This window comes from Arabidopsis lyrata (genome assembly GCF_000004255.2).
Source record: "Arabidopsis lyrata subsp. lyrata unplaced genomic scaffold ARALYscaffold_1, whole genome shotgun sequence".
NCBI classification, from domain to species: Eukaryota; Viridiplantae; Streptophyta; class Magnoliopsida; order Brassicales; family Brassicaceae; genus Arabidopsis; species Arabidopsis lyrata.
In genome coordinates this window covers 9,282,997-9,299,672 of record NW_003302555.1, presented here as the reverse complement: position 1 = coordinate 9,299,672, position 16,676 = coordinate 9,282,997, and the positions used below count along the sequence as shown (strand labels likewise).

The window sequence follows — 16,676 nt, the reverse complement described above, 5'->3', positions numbered from 1 at the left end:
ATATAGATTACTATACAGTTTTCGAATCTATATATAGAAGAGAAGAACAATTATTTAATTGGAGCAGGCTAATTATTTCGACATTCGGTCTTTGGTCTTCACATTAAAAAGAAAGTCATTACTTTACCGCTATTAAAAAGCATGTCTTTGACTCCACAACTGTATCCAAAATACGAATCTTCCAAATTACAATTATGATTTCCTACAAATCTTCTGTTCAACGTTCACACTCGCATCTTTGACAGCAAAATCCTTCTAATCTCTTATCTATCCACATTCCACAAAATAAATGACCTTTGGCTTAATCCTGTAATAATGTTCTTAAGTCTTAACAATCAAACGATATGTTTGGGTTAATCAAGGAAATAAACTATGAAGAAAAACAAAGAGATAGAAAAAATGAGATTACTTAAAAAGGGAAAATAAGCACAAATATAGCGACAGCCTATATGATATAGGATTATAGGAGATGCTCGCTTTTAACAATATATCCTCCAGACATCAATTGGCACAAAAGTTGATATGGTTAGATTCATTGAACAATAGCGACCAATCTAACTAAAGACGCACTTATTTTCTACAAGTTCTCGGCTATTGATCGGGACTCTCTTTTTCTAAGTTTAACTATCTTTTTAGTCAGTAAGGAGAAAAACAATCTTTTTGGTCAATAGTCAATGTCAAAAAGGATTTGAAAATATTGTTATTAATCAAGAAAGCTAGTCTTGAATATGAATTCGTGGTGAAAAATTAGATGGACTCGGTGGTTGAAACGCATAAAACATATGGGATAGATGTTTAAATGCCAAAAAAGCGAAAGCACTACAGCTAAGATTAAAAACGGGTCTAGTCACATTCACTGGACTTTTTTGTACTTGTCAGTTAGTTTCCAAACTTCACTAATTGTTGATTAATTATTAATCAGAAAAGAGTCGTGAACAAAATTGTAAACTTTTACTACAAGTTCGTTTAATTTTTTTTTGATAAAAATCTTTTGTTACAAGTTCCTTGCACCGATGGGAGAGTGAGCCTTACTTCCTAAGTTTGTGCCTTTCACTAATATACGAAAAATTGAAATACATTAATACAAGATAATTATTTATTAATGACGGGGATGCATGGAATTTTCCTAAAATAATAAATATTTTCTTTTATTTGGACTGGCGGGAGTTGATTATTAAGTTACGTATGTATATATACACATACATTCTATAAATATCCAAATAAAATGTTATGAAAATTAGCTGTAAGTTTCACTTTGTTTTTCCTCGTTAGTACTAAAACACTTAGTAGAAGTTGTTGATAACATGTATACATAAAATAAGAGACTGACACGTAGGTAGTAGTGTGAACACGGAGCAACTTAGAGCAAAAGTCTAGTAACAGTAGTCACTCTTCTCTATATATAAACCTCAGACTCTCTGCAAAATTACAAAGCCACACACAGATATACACACACATACACAAACACATACATTCTTACATATCTAATACTCTGAAGAAGATGAGCTCCGGAGAACTGAAGCCGTTCAAGAAGAAAGAAGGGAGTGTGATCCCAAAGGAGCGAGAGTTGGTGAAGACTAAAGCCATCAAAGCCATTTGCTCTTTGTTTCGTCCTTCATGTGATGGTAAACAAAGTTCTCAGCCATCCCGTGACGGTGACTGTGACTGCGATGGCAAGCGCGTGTATCCAACTCGCCCCTGATCGGTCTTTTTCATGGTGTTTAAGATATTTTAGCCGTCATGATCTTAAATGGGTTCTTCTCCTCCTCCTCTGTTTATCTGTTGTTTATAAGCTTAATTAGGCTAAAGATTCTCTGTTTTTCCTTTTTTTTTGGCTTTTTTTTTTTTACGATCTACAAGAAAGGGAGGTGATGAATGATGGATTAATATCTTTAATACTCTTGCTATGTAAACCCAAGTACTATATTTGATCATGATGCGTTGTGATTAATTATGGTACTAGTCATTAAAAGTTAAAACATACTGTTGTTATCATTTTAAGAAAAAAGCGTACTCTGTTTTTATGGTGAGTATCATGTGTTGTAGTTTCGAATATAAAATATGCAAACGTGCCTGTCTCGAAATTCAGAGTTTATGTGATAATGATTGATCTAAGAAAGAAAAAGAAAAAAAAAAAAAGAAAAGTGACGAAAAGACTGGATATATTTAACATTAAAACCAAAAAAAGAAAGTGGATTTACAAACAAAATTAAATGGATAATACTTTATTAGGTATCCATTAATCCATATAGTAATTAAGTAAAATCTAAAAAGTTAAGGGGTACTTTTGGAAAATTAAATACGGGTGCAAATTATGCATAAGACATGCGTAGGACCAAAACTTGTCCTCTATGTGGTCTTGTGGAATTGTCAGCCGGCTTATGTTTTCAATTTTCTTTAAGAGTTTGAAAATTGAAATTATTGGACGTCAAACGAAAAGAAATTATTGAAACTGTTGTGGACAATATCCGAAGAGAAAATCAATTGTGTTAAGTTTTTCCCATCCAAATAACACAAATCTACAAAATTTATAGTAATTACTTTCCCCTATAACAAATATATTTATGTGAACAAAACATCCTTACAACTTAAGCAGTGTACTATTTATGTCATGTCCTGAATATATATATATGTGAATTAAAGATTTATCTTTGAAAACGAAAGATAAAAAGAGATAGCCAAACCTGTAATTTACAAAATAGTAGAGAAACAAAACGACTCAAAAATAAGAAAAGAATCAAAACCACGAGGTGTTGAAAAAGAACGTAACATAACACAAAATGTAAAAAACCTGCGTGTCTTTTTCGATTAGGAGACATTGGGGGCCTACCATACCAAAGATCCAAAGTACAAAGGTTTTCGTCACTGGTGATGGCCACAAGTCCAGTTTCGTCGCTGCTGGTCATTGCCTCATGAATCTCCGTTTTTGATTGGACATGAAAGCATATTCATGTTTGCATACTAAAAATAGTTAAATTTTCTATAAATACAAGGATATAAACAAAAACATATACTATATCGTCAAAAATAAAAGACTCTTTTTTAGGCTCACCTTTTAGTTGCGTAGACAGATGTTTGACATAATTAAGTAACACATGAATTTAAAAGGATAAGTATATTTGAAAGTTACTCTCAGGGGCGGAGGCACCATATAGATAATGGGGTCAGCTGACCCCAACTACTTTCTAAAATTCTGTTATATGTTTTAATGTTAAAACTAATGAACCCAACTAGAATTATCAATTGACCCCATTGAACCAATCCAAAACTAATTTACTTACATAAAAAGTCCAATATTTTCAAAAATTGATTCCACTTACAAACGAAACCCAAAAGAATAATACAATCTTTAATGATTTACATGGATTAACAAATAAATACACCTAAATTATATTTCTGATAGTAAACTAAACAATAAACAAAGTCTATTGTCTCTTCCTCTCCTACTGACGAAGGAGAAAACCCCTAAATTTTTGGCCTCTTTAAATCAAGGATACTTCCTTTGCTTTTATTGTTTTCTAAAAAATTCTAATTCTTTTGGGATATGATATGTTTGTTATAAATTTTTTCTTTAAGAGTTTGTAAACTATTTTTTAAATATTTTTCTGACCCCGATTAAAAACAATTCTGCCTCCGCCACTGGTTACTCTATCGATTCGTTTGAACTTTGAACACTCTATAACCCGAGATAACACACCTATGCCTGAAAATGTGTAACTTGTGTTTCTCGAGACTTTGTTGTTTTTAGACTAACATAAATGGGTCTGGGCTTCCAAAATAAATCCAACTTTTATTGGGCTTCATATTTGAAGTTTAACGTTAACAATGTAATAATAATACTAACGGCTTCATACCCGCCAACCAAAATTCGAAAATTACTTCACTTTTCCTCTCTTCCACTTTTTCTTCCTTAATCCTTTTTAAATTTTAATATAGGATCACGCCTAGCTAAAAAGTCCACACACACATTATATACAATAAGCATCTCCATTTCCTGTTTAAACCAATCCCTTTTAATATTACTTTCTCTCCTAAAGATTTTTCAAAAAAATTCGAAATCAAAATCTAAGGAATGGGTTGTTGTATCAGCAAATGCTCTCCAAAGACGAAAGATTTCAAAGAAGCAGAAGAATCTCATGAGAAGTACTGTTATGTTCCAGAGAAGCTGTTCATGTCGCGTTGTCCAAGTCGTGTTTCTCCACTTAATCTTCCGGAGAAGAACCGGTTTAATCCTATCCCTGTCCCGGATAAGTTTATACATATCCCGGATAAACTCCTTCCTCTTTCTCCTCCTGTAAAGTTGGCATCTTTCTCTCCAATCCAACCTTCAACCACAAGCAACTCTACTCTCAGCTCATCAAGCTCCTCACTTTCGACAGCTTCTTCAGTCTCGGTTTCGAAGGAGAGATCTTTCTCCAATGATTTCTTGCGTGCTTGTTACCAAGAGAATTCACATGTTGCTCGAATTCATTCTTTAAGAGAAGCTTCTCTATCAATGAAAACCACAAAACCGGGATATCCTAGCCGGTTCGATTCTCCGGTTTTACCATACCGGTATTCAACAACACCAAACAGAGCAAATGAAGATCCGAAAAGAGGATCAAATTGTTCTAAGAGAACTCGAGAGCCATCACCAAACCATCGTGCATTGACACGACAAAAGAGTTTTCGTCAAGATCAAGAAAGAGTTATTATGTCCTCTTCATCAAATTCTTTAACCAAGGGAAAGTACTTCAAATCGCCATCTCCAAGCAGGAGATATGAGGGCAATTTCTTGAAATCTCCATCTCCAAGCAGGAGATTTGGTATGACGGCGACTGATTTGACGGTAAAATCAGTCTCTTCTTGTGTAAGGAAAGATAGTTTAGATCTGTCTGGTCGCAAGACTTGTCAGAAGAGCAACAGATCAGAGCCTCGGATTCATCGCATAAGTTCTAAGATCGACGAAAAAATTATCAGAGAAGTAATCACAAACCATAAGGAACCAGTGGTTCCAATATTCGAAGAAGTCGGCAATCCTCTGATTGATTTGGATTGCTTTATCTTTCTTTAAGGAGAAGCTTTTAATTTAATTTTGTTTGGAAGATGTGTTTGTGTGAACAGATAGTTTGTGTAATTGTTTGAGATTTTTTCCATTTTCTTTTGTTTGTTATAGGTTTGTGATGATGATCAAGTAGATCAAAACTCTTATACTTACTTTTTTTTCAAAAAAATCTACTTTTATCTGTATGCATTTGAAATAGTTTGGATTGAATACAGCTACGGGAGCTTATTATTGCCATGTTTTTTTAGTCATACTTTTTAAAGTTTCAAATCTTCAAAAATTTTAAAAGAAAAGAAATGCAATTAAAAGTAAACAAGAGAAACAGAATAACGACGATAGGCTGCGTTTTGGAACCTGGAAGTGTTGTTCATTTAAAAGGAAAACGCAGCGTTTTTGGATTTTTTGAAAGACTTATTTTCTTGGTAGACAGACAAACAATAATCTATTTTGATGTCTTATCCAAATCCAACCAATGAGCAAGCAGATATAAATTGCAATGCTACAACACTATCCCACTCTATCTTCTATTAGTGTGTTTACCAATTTTCTTTACATCGCTCGCTTTTACATTTTCTTGAATTAGCCATGGTGGCACATTCACTCGTTCCTCTCTCACCGGCTGCTCACGCCACCAGACTTTCCTCTCCATCGCCGCGGTCACTGCCGCAGGCTCCTCCCGTCGTCCTTGTAGTTCCACCAATTAATCGCAGGTGATCAAATAGATAACTGTTGGAAAAAATTATTCAAAGTCTTAGAATGTTGTTATGCTTGTTTATGATAAATAGAGTGAATCATAATTTTTTTGTACTAGATTAGATTTCTTAAGTTTTCGTCAATGATTAAAAATCCAATCCACACAGGTATTATACAAAAGCACATTGTTCATCAACCCAAAAGGCCAACACCGGCTTAATCGACCGGGTTGGTTTAAATCAAATTAATGTTTAATTTATATTATATTTGTAAGAAAATTTAATTATATTATTGGAAAACGTAAATAATTGTTAAGATTTTAATGATTTATATTTTTATAAAATTAGTTATTTTAAAAATAACTAATTTGTTTTCCAAATCCGATCAAACCGGTTGGACCGGATCAACCTCGCATTGACTCCCGGTTTGGTTTTTAGTACAATGATCGTTGTAAGATTCCTAAACAAAATCATAAATGGAAGAATCTCTATGCAGGACAATTTTGGTGGGGCTAGGGGGTGCACTATGGAGTTGGAACGCTCTGACCGCTAAGGAGGAGGCAATGGCGGCAGCAAGACGGCCGCCTCCACCACCACCTAAGGAGAAGAAAGACCCGACCGTGAGCGGAGTTCAGGCCAAGGTATTGGCGAGTAAGAAGCGCAAAGAAGAAATGAAGGCTTCCATTGCTAAACTTAGAGAGAAAGGCAAACCTGTTGTTGAAGCAAAACCATCTTCTTCTTCTTCAGAATAGTATCCAAGCAACAATTTAAACCCTTTCCATTAATTCATCTGTCTACCAAATTCATCCCTATGATGTTAATTCACTACTATATTTCAATTGACTCTTATGCTGATTTTGTGGTAGTAAATCCAAAAGCATTCTAGCTTGTCAGAAATCATCACAATTAGATCAAACAATTTTGGTAGTTATTACAAACTTTTCAAAACAATTCCATGTTGTACACTTATTTTTCCAAATCCGGCAAAACTACTAGATTTACACTTTGTATTACTCTTTTACAGTTTAGTTAAATGATCATTAGTTTAATTAAATAAAACCTTTATTTTAATTTCCAACGTAAAGATCTTTCACTTATTAGTGGGCGATGACCTAGCGCCTAGAACGTCATCTAATCGGGACCTAAACAATTTTAGGCGATTTAGACGTTTATAGCATAACACATTATAGATAAGAAAAAACATATAAAACTATCTCTTAGACAAATAAAAATGTTAAAATTATAGTTGAGAAAACCATTTTTTTATTTTCTTTTTAGCATATTTCGAAAGAAATTTTTATTTAATATTTCACAATTTATTTATAGATTTTGAATGATTCACTAATATGTTTTCTTCTATCTTTTTTACTTTGTTGCAAAAGCTTAAATAATATTTTGTAATATATTTATATAAACATATTAGAAAAATATAAAATTGTGAAAGTTTGAATATTTGAAAAAGGTATATTTTTAATTGTTAAACATTTATTTTTTACTTTAAGAGATAATTTTTTCTTGGAAATTTTATATACAGTAGTTGATATAAAGTCAATTACTAGCATATTCTGAGAAAATATTGATTTTCCTTTTTTTTGGAGATGTCATATACAGTAATTGCACAATCAGAAAACTAGCCACGCGTGAAACTCTTATTTCTTAAGTAATATTTCTAACTAGTATTTGACCCGTACTTCGTACGGGAAAATAGCTTTAAAGATTAAGATGTAAAAAATTAAACATAAAATATTTACACAAAGTAACTACGTACATGCAGCCATATATACAAATGGATCAATTTCTTCAAATTCTTTTGTTGTTGTCAGATCATCTTTCAGTATGCCGTCTTTGTTATGAACGTTTGAAATACGTTTTTGAATTATTTGTCTCTCCTTTGTCGTAATTGCTGTAGCCCGTAGTCACCACCTTGAAGAAAGAAACATATAGTTAGAATTTAGATGGATGAGAGAGATCGATGGGTTATAGAAATGGGTAGACAGTATACAAAAGTCAGCTATATTTTTTAAATCCTTACACAAATATTCAATGCAAAACAGTGTAATGCAAAATCATAATCAAGTAATTTATTACAAAACATTATAGTAGAAATATAAGTTTGCACAGTCTAATCAGATTTTAAAGCTCCATAACTCACATGCGTACTTCCTAAGTAAATTTGTAAACTACTCACATTATAAACATATATCTTTCAGTTATTCAAATCTTCTACGAAAGATTGAGATTGGAAGAATTACTCGTTTCCTTCATCAAGTTCACCTACTATCATGACTTTTCATTTTTGTATCTCCTTTATGTGGAACAAATTATCACGTTCTCCTGATGCATCCTGCTGGAATATAAAGCAAATATTCAGTAAACATTATTCCTTAACTTGAATTATATATATCTCGTTGTCACAAATAAGTCAAGCAATGCTTAATTAGATTTGTCTATTTGAATAAGATCTAAACTGAAGAAATATTGTGCTTCTAAACTACATAAGTGTAAACACAGAAATATCATATTCTAGTACCAGAATTTTAAGTTTTACAAATGAGAAATTACCATCAGTAGATAACAGCCATGTGAGTATTTCTAGATTTAGATGGGTATTGGGCCAATGCCGCAATGGTATTTGACATCTCTATATCTTTGAACTGCAATATAAGAAAATGAATCCAAGAACACTGAATCATAACCAAAACAAAATCATTGATTAAAAAAAAAAAACTAAATATAAAGTTTAATTAATCCCCTAAATTCACTTTTAAGTTCATGTTTGTGTACCTTTTCCTTCACGAACTAAGTTGCATGCAGGGACTTTTATCTTTGGGCTTGAGCTCTTATTTTTCCATTTTGTTTTGAAGAATTTAGTTGGGAAGTAGGAGTATAATCCAGTAGTGCAATGGTCTTCAACTTGAATCATGTAAAATCAGAGAAAATTTAATATGTGATAAATATAAAATGAAATTGAATACAGAGTAGTCATAAACCTGGATCAGAGTCTTTGCTAAATTATGTGAATACAACAAACGGAAATGAAACGACAAAGAAGAAGACAAACTGGCAATAGAGATGAGAAATCGAAAAGGATGAATATGAAAATTCTCAAAAAATAAAACGATGGAAAATAGAGAAAATAAATAAGAAGTTGAGTTGATTGGGGGTTAAATAATAGATCAAACGGTTTGAAATCGTGACATTCTTCACATTAAAATCCCAAAAAAAAAAAAAAAGTCGTCACATATTTCATTTTGAAATTTTAACATTAAACCAAAAAAATATATATTTCATTTTGAACGTGGTTGGTGGGTAGTTTAAGCAAATTTAGGGATCAAGGATTTTTGCAGTTTTAGAATGTATTTTTTTTTGCTTTTTTTTTTGGGTGCGAATTTTTTTTTTTTTTTTCTTACGTAATACTATTTGGATACTAACTGTTTTTAATGGATTTTTTAAACTAAAATATAGAAACAAAATCTATGTGGCAGATTTTTAGTGGGCAACTGACTTGTGCTTTATAAGATAAAGGATAAGATAAAGGATGATACGTAAAACACTTGGCACCAATGATTGATAAATTACACGTGTCGCAACACTCAATATAAAAAAAAAAATCATTCCTACTTAAAATATTGGGAGACTCACAAAAATGCCCCTTTTTCAATACCCCTTTTCAAAAATACCTCATTTGGCTGTCTATTTTTAAAAATACTCTTTTTTATGTACAAAATGACTAAATTACCCTTCTTTTAATAAAAGATATCACAAATATATAAGGAAATATAACAAAATTAGGTCCACAAAATACAAAATATTTTTGGCGGGAAAAGTGATCCCACAATTTTTCCCGCCAAAACACTTGTAAAAACTTGTAAAACCTTTAAAATACCTTGTAAACTTTTCCCGTAAAATTTTTTCCCGCCAAAAAATTTTCTCGCCAAAAATTTTTTTTTGCGGGAAAAGTGATTCTGCAATTTTTTTGGCGGGAAAAATTTACAAGGTATTTTAAAGGTTTTTTACAGGGTATTTATATGGTTTTACAATGTATTTTAAAAGGTTTTACAACGTATTGATAAGATATTTATAAGATATTATAAGATTTTACAAGCTATTTTATAAGGTTTTACAAGTTTTTTATAAGGTTTTATAAGTTATAAATACCTTATAAAACCTTATAAGTACCTTGTAAAACCTTTTAAAATACATTGTAAAACCTTACAAAACACTTGTAAATACTCCGTAAAACCTTTAAAATTTTCCCGCCAAAAAAATTTCGCCATAAAAATTGCGGAATCACTTTTTCCGCAAAAAAAAATTTTTGGCGGGAAAAATTTTTACGGGAAAATTTTACAAGGTATTTTAAAGGTTTTTACAAGTGTTTTGGCGGGAAAATTGCAGGATCACTTTTCCCGCCAAAAAATATTTTGTATTTTGTAGACCTAATTTTGTTTCAAATAAGGGTAAAATGGTCATTAAAAATTAAAAGAGGGCAAACTTAAAAATAGACTCTCAAAGAGGGCATTTTTGAAAAGGAGTATTGAAAAAGGGGCATTTTTAATAATTTCTCTAAAATATTACATTTTCAACATTAAGAATTCAGTGATATGATATCTATATCATTTAGGGGGTGTCTTCAATGATGCATTTTGAGTAATTTGAATTTTATTAAGTTTTAAGAAGATTTTGGTGAATTGTGGTCAATTATAAATTTTGTTATTAAAATTTTCTCAAATCTCACATAATACCATGTGATTTGTATTTTTGTTTTTTACTTTTTTAAACTAATAAATTCTTTGAAATCTCACCTAAAGTCACTTAAATGACTTCAAATCCACTACTTAAAATATTTCCATAACAGTAGATTTGATTGTTCATTTTAAAATCACTAATCCAATAACAATTAATTTTAGAAAACTTTTTACAATTCATTTTTGAATAATATAGGATTTGTCATTTTAATAGAAATCACTCAAAAAATTTTATTCAATAAACCCCCCTTAGATTTCAATGATATTATATCTGTAGACAAATACTTTACTTTGATTAGTTTATTTCCTTCAAGGCTTCAACTGATGGTATATATATTACTTCTCTTTGACACAATATATCTAAATTATAGTCATTGTATAAGAGTTTAGATAAAAGTGAGAAAATGTTATCAGATCTACCATTTGATTTGGTAGATGAAATACTTTCTAGGGTTCCAACAAAATTTCTCGTACGACTCCGATCTACTTGCAAACGATGGAATTCTCTATTTGACAATCATAGATTTTCCAAGAAACACTTTGGTAATGCCATCAAACAAAGTATGTTTATCTTATTCTCTGATTTGAAATTTTTTACAATTAGTTGTGAACTCCAAAAACCCGATTGTTACAACGTTAGTCGTTGTAAAATTAGTCTAAAAGAATGTATTTGCAAAGGAGAATGTAAAGTATTTGAAATTCTTCACTGCGACGGTTTACTCTTAGGCCTCACAAAATGTTTTGAACTTATTGTCTGGAACCCATGTTTAAAGCAAACAAAGTTGATTGAACCACACTTCCATAAACTACATACTCCAACTCCTGGATATGCTTTTGGGTGCGATAAAAAATACGGTGATCGTCGATACAAGATCTTATTGTTTCTAGTATCTGGATATTCCCGTAAATTTTGTAAGAAATATTTAGAGGTTGAAATATTTGATTTTACGTCTAACTCTTGGAGAGTTCTTAACGTTAAAATCGATTTTCTGCTTGTTTTTCCTACTCGTTGGGTATCCTTGGAAGGAAATTCTTATTGGATTGGTGCAGATGAAAATACGCATGAAGGTTTCATTGTGAGATTTGATTTTTCAAATGAGATGTTCGGACGTCTGTCTTTGCCTTTTTTGGCATATCCTTGTGACGAGCATCTTTCTTTGTCGGTTAAAAATGATCGAATTTCGATATTGCACCAAACGTCACATTCATATTCTATAGAAATTTGGATGACGGGATCTGTGATAGACGGACAAGAATTGTCTTGGAGCAAATTCATGAGAGTTGATGATGAAAACTTTGATATTCGGTTCATAAATCCCAATTTTTTCATTTATGATGAAGAGAATAAAATGGTTGTATTTTCTGATGAAAAAAGCAGAAATGAGTATAGAGTTTATGTTTTTGAAGAGTATAAATATGAAAAAGAAAGAAGAGATCATAGAGTTTACGTTATTGAAGAGCATAAATATACGGAAGTTTATGTTGAAGAAGTCGAAGATTATAAAGAGCCTATCATCTACAATTATGTTCCCAGTTTAGTTCATATTCGCTAGAGAAGCTATTATTACGCCTATTAGTTTATTATGCATGGATATTTGCTCATTTCCTTTATATATGTATATTTTTACTCTTTTGTGATCTCTCTCCAAAAGTCATATACTAGTTTCTCTCTTTCCTCATTTCTCAGTTTTTCGTAAATCAAATTAAAATATTGATTTGTTTTTGTGGACAAATTAGTTTATATTGTGGACCATATTTATTTATCACGAGAACATGCATTTCACAATTATTTTTTCATGTTACATTTTTGGAAAGCAATTCTTTTTAAATAGTTCACAATTAGTTGAAAGATTTGAATGATTCAGTAATAATAATATATGTTTTCAGTGGTTTTTTACTTTGTTGCAAGATAAATTGATATTGAAATTTTTTTGATATGTTTTGTCATTTTAAGTGTTTCCAATCTCTTATTTTTATTTTAAATATGCAAATATATATATGCCTCGTACCTTATGGTTTATTTGTATAAATATATTTCATTTAGTTTGATTTTAATTCTGTTTTAATTCAGTCTATTATAAAATTTAAACAGACTGCCACAAGCACAACTGGGCCTTAAATCAAAAACAAGCAAGTGTTTTTACTATAGTACCGTATACTTCGATTCTTGGCATATCGTTTCGTTAGAGTTGCGAATTCGTTTTACATAAATTGGGCCTTAAATCAAAAAGCCCACAAAAGCCATGATAAACTGATTTACTACGGAAAACAAAACTAACGCTTAGACAAAAGACATTCTGATTTTATTATATATCTATATTTATTACAAGGACAACAATCGGATAAAAAAATGTAACTGGACATGCTAAATATAAATCCATAGGAAGAGAGCAAAGGTAGAACACATACATTATATAAAAGTTCACTAATTTTATTATATTTGTCTACATAATTTGTATACACAAGCTTTTATGTTTTTCAACAGATAAGTATTTTGTGTGACATTTATCTAGAACGATAATTCATGGTGTACTTCCTACCAAAAAAAAAAAAAAAAAAAATTCATGGTGTACTTTCTTAAAATCGTAGAGTTATGTATTTATGTTTCTTCGAATCTTTTTACTACCCTAACAGATCCAACAACATTTTTGTTTTCTACAATAATGAATGGTTAAATCAAGTATGAATTAATATAATGGGAAAGCAAGTGGTTGAAATTTGAAACTAGGCACATAGAAATTAAGAAAAAAGTAACGATTGCCAAGAACATATAAATTAAGTAAGAAAAATAAAAGTAGCACATTATTCATTAATTAATTGTAACAAAGGAGTGAATGCAAGTGGAGATTGTTTGTGTCCTAACTCTATCAGATAAATAAATAATTTTATTCTGAATAAGTTTAACTAGACCATTCTAAAATATGAGCATTGGGACAATGTTTCTATAACCTTTTCCAGACTACGTACTATCTCGAAAATGTTGTATATATTATTACACTACATGCATCTAAAAGGTTGTATATTTTATATCGGAAAAGTTGTATATTGTACTGCATGCATCTACGTACTATCTCGAAAAGGTTGTAATTTACTAGCGAATAAAATTTTCGTGACTATAAAAACAGTCGATATTTTATAATAACATCAAAGATGCAGTTGTTGATTTTTTTTTAAAAAAAAACACTTTAACAACGAAAGATTATACAAGTGGTGAGTTTGTTATGCTTTGAGGTTCTTCTTTTCAGTTTCTTTGGTTTTTCAACGTTGCAGTTTTGGGAAAATACTTAAATGGGAATGTTGATTCTTGTATTTGAAAATATATTTCCATAGTTCCACCTAACCCTCGACTTAATATGCAAATTAGAGAGACGTGAACACAATGCCATTGCCGAATTTGCCTATAAAGCAAAGCGAGTAGTAGATACATCGTTGGATTACTTAAAATGCCTTGTTCATTGGTCTCATTCCTATACATTTCAAAGTGACTGCTTTTTAGTGGATCCCAGGTCTGATCTTATTGTGTCTTACATGGGTCTTGAAATTTCTCTATAAATAGAGAGCTAAAGAGCAACTACTAAACACATAACTTACACAGAGCAAACAAAAAGACTAAGAAAAATTACCAAAGATATTTACCAAACAAAATGTCTTCCTCTTCCTCTCCCTCGCCCATATCAGCGGCTCTTAATTCGCGCTCCGATGCAGCCAAGAATCTCAATGAATTGATCGCGAGGCAAGGACCAGATTTTGGTTTCGCCAAAAGCAGAATGATGAACGGCATGAACAATGAAATCAAATCGGCGTTAGGTGACGAGTACGTATCGAAGAAACTACATGATCTAAAGACGGGTTACATGATGAATGTGAGAGATTTATTCCTCCAAGCACACCACGTGGCCAGGATTATCAAAACGTCATGGAACGATGACGGAAAAGCGAAGATTTATGATCTCGTAGAAGTGGTACACCAACCAACAAACGAACGCTTCATCGCCGAGATCGACATGCATGACGAGCTTCAAAAAGTCATAAACGTTCCTGAAGACATCAAGAAGGACTTGCCCTCTACGTTTGTAGGAAACGCCGATGATCTCCGCCGCCTGGTATCGGCTGTTTCCGGCGAACAAGTTGAAGAAATTGAGGAAAGCGTTCTTGCAAAATGGCTTGCCCGTAATAACGGTATCTAAGCCCACTGGGCCTTTCGTCGTTTTAATTAATTAACCGTTGTCGTTTACTTTGCGCATGTATATACAATTCCGTCGTCGTTTAATTGTTAGACACTCTCATTAACCAGTAATAAAAGAAAAGATTTTAATCTCTCTCTCTTATCTTATATAAAGGAATTCATTCCATTTATCTCTCTCTGTGTCTCTTGAGTGTTTTTTTAAGAAATTTTATGCCGAAACCAAATAATAATCATTCAGAGAACATGAACACCAAGATCTTTGTGGGAAATTTAATATGGAGAACAGAAGCCGATCGCTTGAGAAGCTTTTTCCGGCAGTTTGGAGAGATTCTCGACGCTTATGTGGTCTATGATAAAGACTTAAAAAGATCAAAATGCTATGGATTCGTAAGCACTAAACAACACCTATCTCCTCTACTTTCAGATTAGTATTTCCTACCAATTACAAAATTTGGTCTTTCATTAACCATTTCTTTTTACAATATTACTTGTTTTTTTCTTCTTCTGGGTTTTCGATCTTTAGGTTAAGTTTAAAGATGCTGAATCTGCAGCTAAAGCTTGTGAAGATCCCTCTCCGATTATTGATGGAAGAAAAGCCAATTGCAATCTTGCTTACATTGGTCCGAAGAAGAACAATAACCAAACTGGTTTGTACTTTTATATTTTTTCCGGTTTTTGTTTTGTTACTATTTTATTTCTGTAAGAAAATTTTCAAGGTGCATGGCTTCTTTTTCTTTCTAATCCTTAACCGCATTTGTCAACAGATCAGGAGGAGGGACCATCGCAATTACAGCCAATAGTAACTCAATATTACATATCTCCGTATGCTCCACTATACTGGTAAATATGATTTTTAATATATATAAATCTTTTTTTTTGTCATCAATATATATAAATCTAGAAAATTCAAATTGACAATCGCTAAACATAGTATTTTATCCGGATGAATGAATAATTATACTTTCTTTGATATATATATTTTTTTCTTTTGGTTTTGTAATGTGCAGGTGTCCTTATTCTTCTGCTGATCAGTATCATCCTATGTTTTGTTACTATTATTATTATTATTTAGATTACAACCAGTATTATTAATTAGATTCAATTGCAAAGTACAAATATTTCTGACTTGTATCACATAAACGACAATAAGCAACCAGCCATATATGTTATAATATAGGGTAAATTTCAAGTTATGGCAGTTGACCAAGTTTTATTTTCAAGTTTTGGCAAAGTGAGAATGAGTTTTCATGTTTTGACATTTTGGCCAAAATCTGACCATTTTACCCCTACCGATGTACTGTTCACTGTACGGTTTAGTTAAGCGTACGGTTCAGTTAAGCGGTTCACTGTACGGTTCAGTTAAGAGGTTTAGTTACGTACACTGTTCCGGTTACTCAATATATTTCGCTCTTAATTGATTTTGTGCGGGAGTACAGTGACAAGTTGGGATTAAAAACATTAAAACACAATGAGACATCAGTATTTAATGCCCAAAAAGTTTAGACATGACTCATGTCACAATTAATGCAAAAGTCATCATTACTTTTTCTAATATTAGTTTTTATGCGTGAATAGTTGTAAGAGACAAACATGATCCATGAAACAAACAAATTTTTCTGAACGAATGTGTGATTCTGCATCGGTTTGATCATCTTGATTTACAAAGTTTGGAGCCAAGACAAGCATTGAACGTGTAAGTAATGAAATTGGTTAAGAAGTTTTTTGTTTTAACACACTAGGGTCTTGATTGTGTGCTAAGATCAACATTGTTTTTATATAAAAACCCAGAATATTTTTATTTCCACTTTGTTTAGTTGAAATTGCTAAATGAGGATAGATTTATGTTTATAAGTGTATAGTTGGGAATTCTTTTTGTTTTTTGTAGATATAATCATGCTTTCATTTGCATTTAATGGGGTTCTGCTGAATTTATGATGCAGGTTGGTAATGGATATTCCCGTATTTACTATGGTGGGTGAGTGGAAATGCAAAGAAGAAGAATGGAAATT

The 16,676-nt window shown here is 31.7% G+C and overlaps 4 protein-coding genes and 1 long non-coding RNA gene across 8 annotated transcripts; 4 read left to right on the top strand and 1 right to left on the bottom strand.

Annotated features, from left to right (window-relative positions):
- Positions 1–1,421: 1,421 nt before the first annotated feature.
- Positions 1,422–2,030, top strand: LOC9329232. Its single transcript, XM_002893125.2, has one exon. It carries the CDS (start codon positions 1,502–1,504, stop codon positions 1,700–1,702), a length of 201 nt encoding a protein of 66 aa, XP_002893171.1. The 5' UTR covers positions 1,422–1,501; the 3' UTR covers positions 1,703–2,030.
- A 1,777-nt stretch (positions 2,031–3,807) lies between these two features.
- Positions 3,808–5,281, top strand: LOC9329231 (putative protein TPRXL). Its single transcript, XM_021013555.1, has one exon. The coding sequence runs from the start codon at positions 4,073–4,075 to the stop codon at positions 5,051–5,053; it is 981 nt and encodes a 326-aa protein (XP_020869214.1). The 5' UTR covers positions 3,808–4,072; the 3' UTR covers positions 5,054–5,281.
- Positions 5,282–5,485: 204 nt separating this feature from the next.
- On the top strand, positions 5,486–6,625 carry LOC9329230. Its single transcript, XM_002893123.2, has 2 exons — positions 5,486–5,754; positions 6,233–6,625. The coding sequence occupies exons 1-2, from the start codon at positions 5,630–5,632 to the stop codon at positions 6,486–6,488; spliced, it is 381 nt and encodes a 126-aa protein (XP_002893169.1). The 5' UTR covers positions 5,486–5,629; the 3' UTR covers positions 6,489–6,625.
- An 828-nt stretch (positions 6,626–7,453) lies between these two features.
- LOC110225109 lies at positions 7,454–9,223 on the bottom strand. Of its 4 annotated transcripts, XR_002329514.1 has the most exons (5): positions 8,727–9,223; positions 8,521–8,649; positions 8,299–8,390; positions 7,989–8,083; positions 7,454–7,659 (listed from the first exon to the last, which is right to left on the bottom strand). It is a non-coding gene; the product is annotated as an uncharacterized LOC110225109 (long non-coding RNA). The 4 variants fall into 4 exon arrangements; XR_002329516.1 differs by having other exon boundaries at positions 7,925–8,083; positions 8,521–9,223; XR_002329513.1 differs by having other exon boundaries at positions 8,521–9,223.
- A 4,743-nt stretch (positions 9,224–13,966) lies between these two features.
- On the top strand, positions 13,967–14,843 carry LOC9329228. The gene has a single exon (XM_002893121.2). It carries the CDS (start codon positions 14,126–14,128, stop codon positions 14,666–14,668), a length of 543 nt encoding a protein of 180 aa, XP_002893167.1. The 5' UTR covers positions 13,967–14,125; the 3' UTR covers positions 14,669–14,843.
- The last annotated feature ends 1,833 nt before the right edge of the window (positions 14,844–16,676 follow it).

What these genes read in the sequence shown, in the direction of transcription:
- LOC9329232 (XM_002893125.2), top strand. Translation starts at nt 1,502, where the DNA reads ATGAGCTCCGGAGAACTGAAGCCGTTCAAGAAGAAAGAAGGGAGTGTG.
- LOC9329231 (XM_021013555.1), top strand. Translation starts at nt 4,073, where the DNA reads ATGGGTTGTTGTATCAGCAAATGCTCTCCAAAGACGAAAGATTTCAAA.
- LOC9329230 (XM_002893123.2), top strand. Translation starts at nt 5,630, where the DNA reads ATGGTGGCACATTCACTCGTTCCTCTCTCACCGGCTGCTCACGCCACC. An exon ending in GTTCCACCAATTAATCGCAG is followed by an intron (nt 5,755 to 6,232) that starts GTGATCAAATAG and finishes ATCTCTATGCAG; the next exon opens with GACAATTTTGGTGGGGCTAG.
- LOC9329228 (XM_002893121.2), top strand. Translation starts at nt 14,126, where the DNA reads ATGTCTTCCTCTTCCTCTCCCTCGCCCATATCAGCGGCTCTTAATTCG.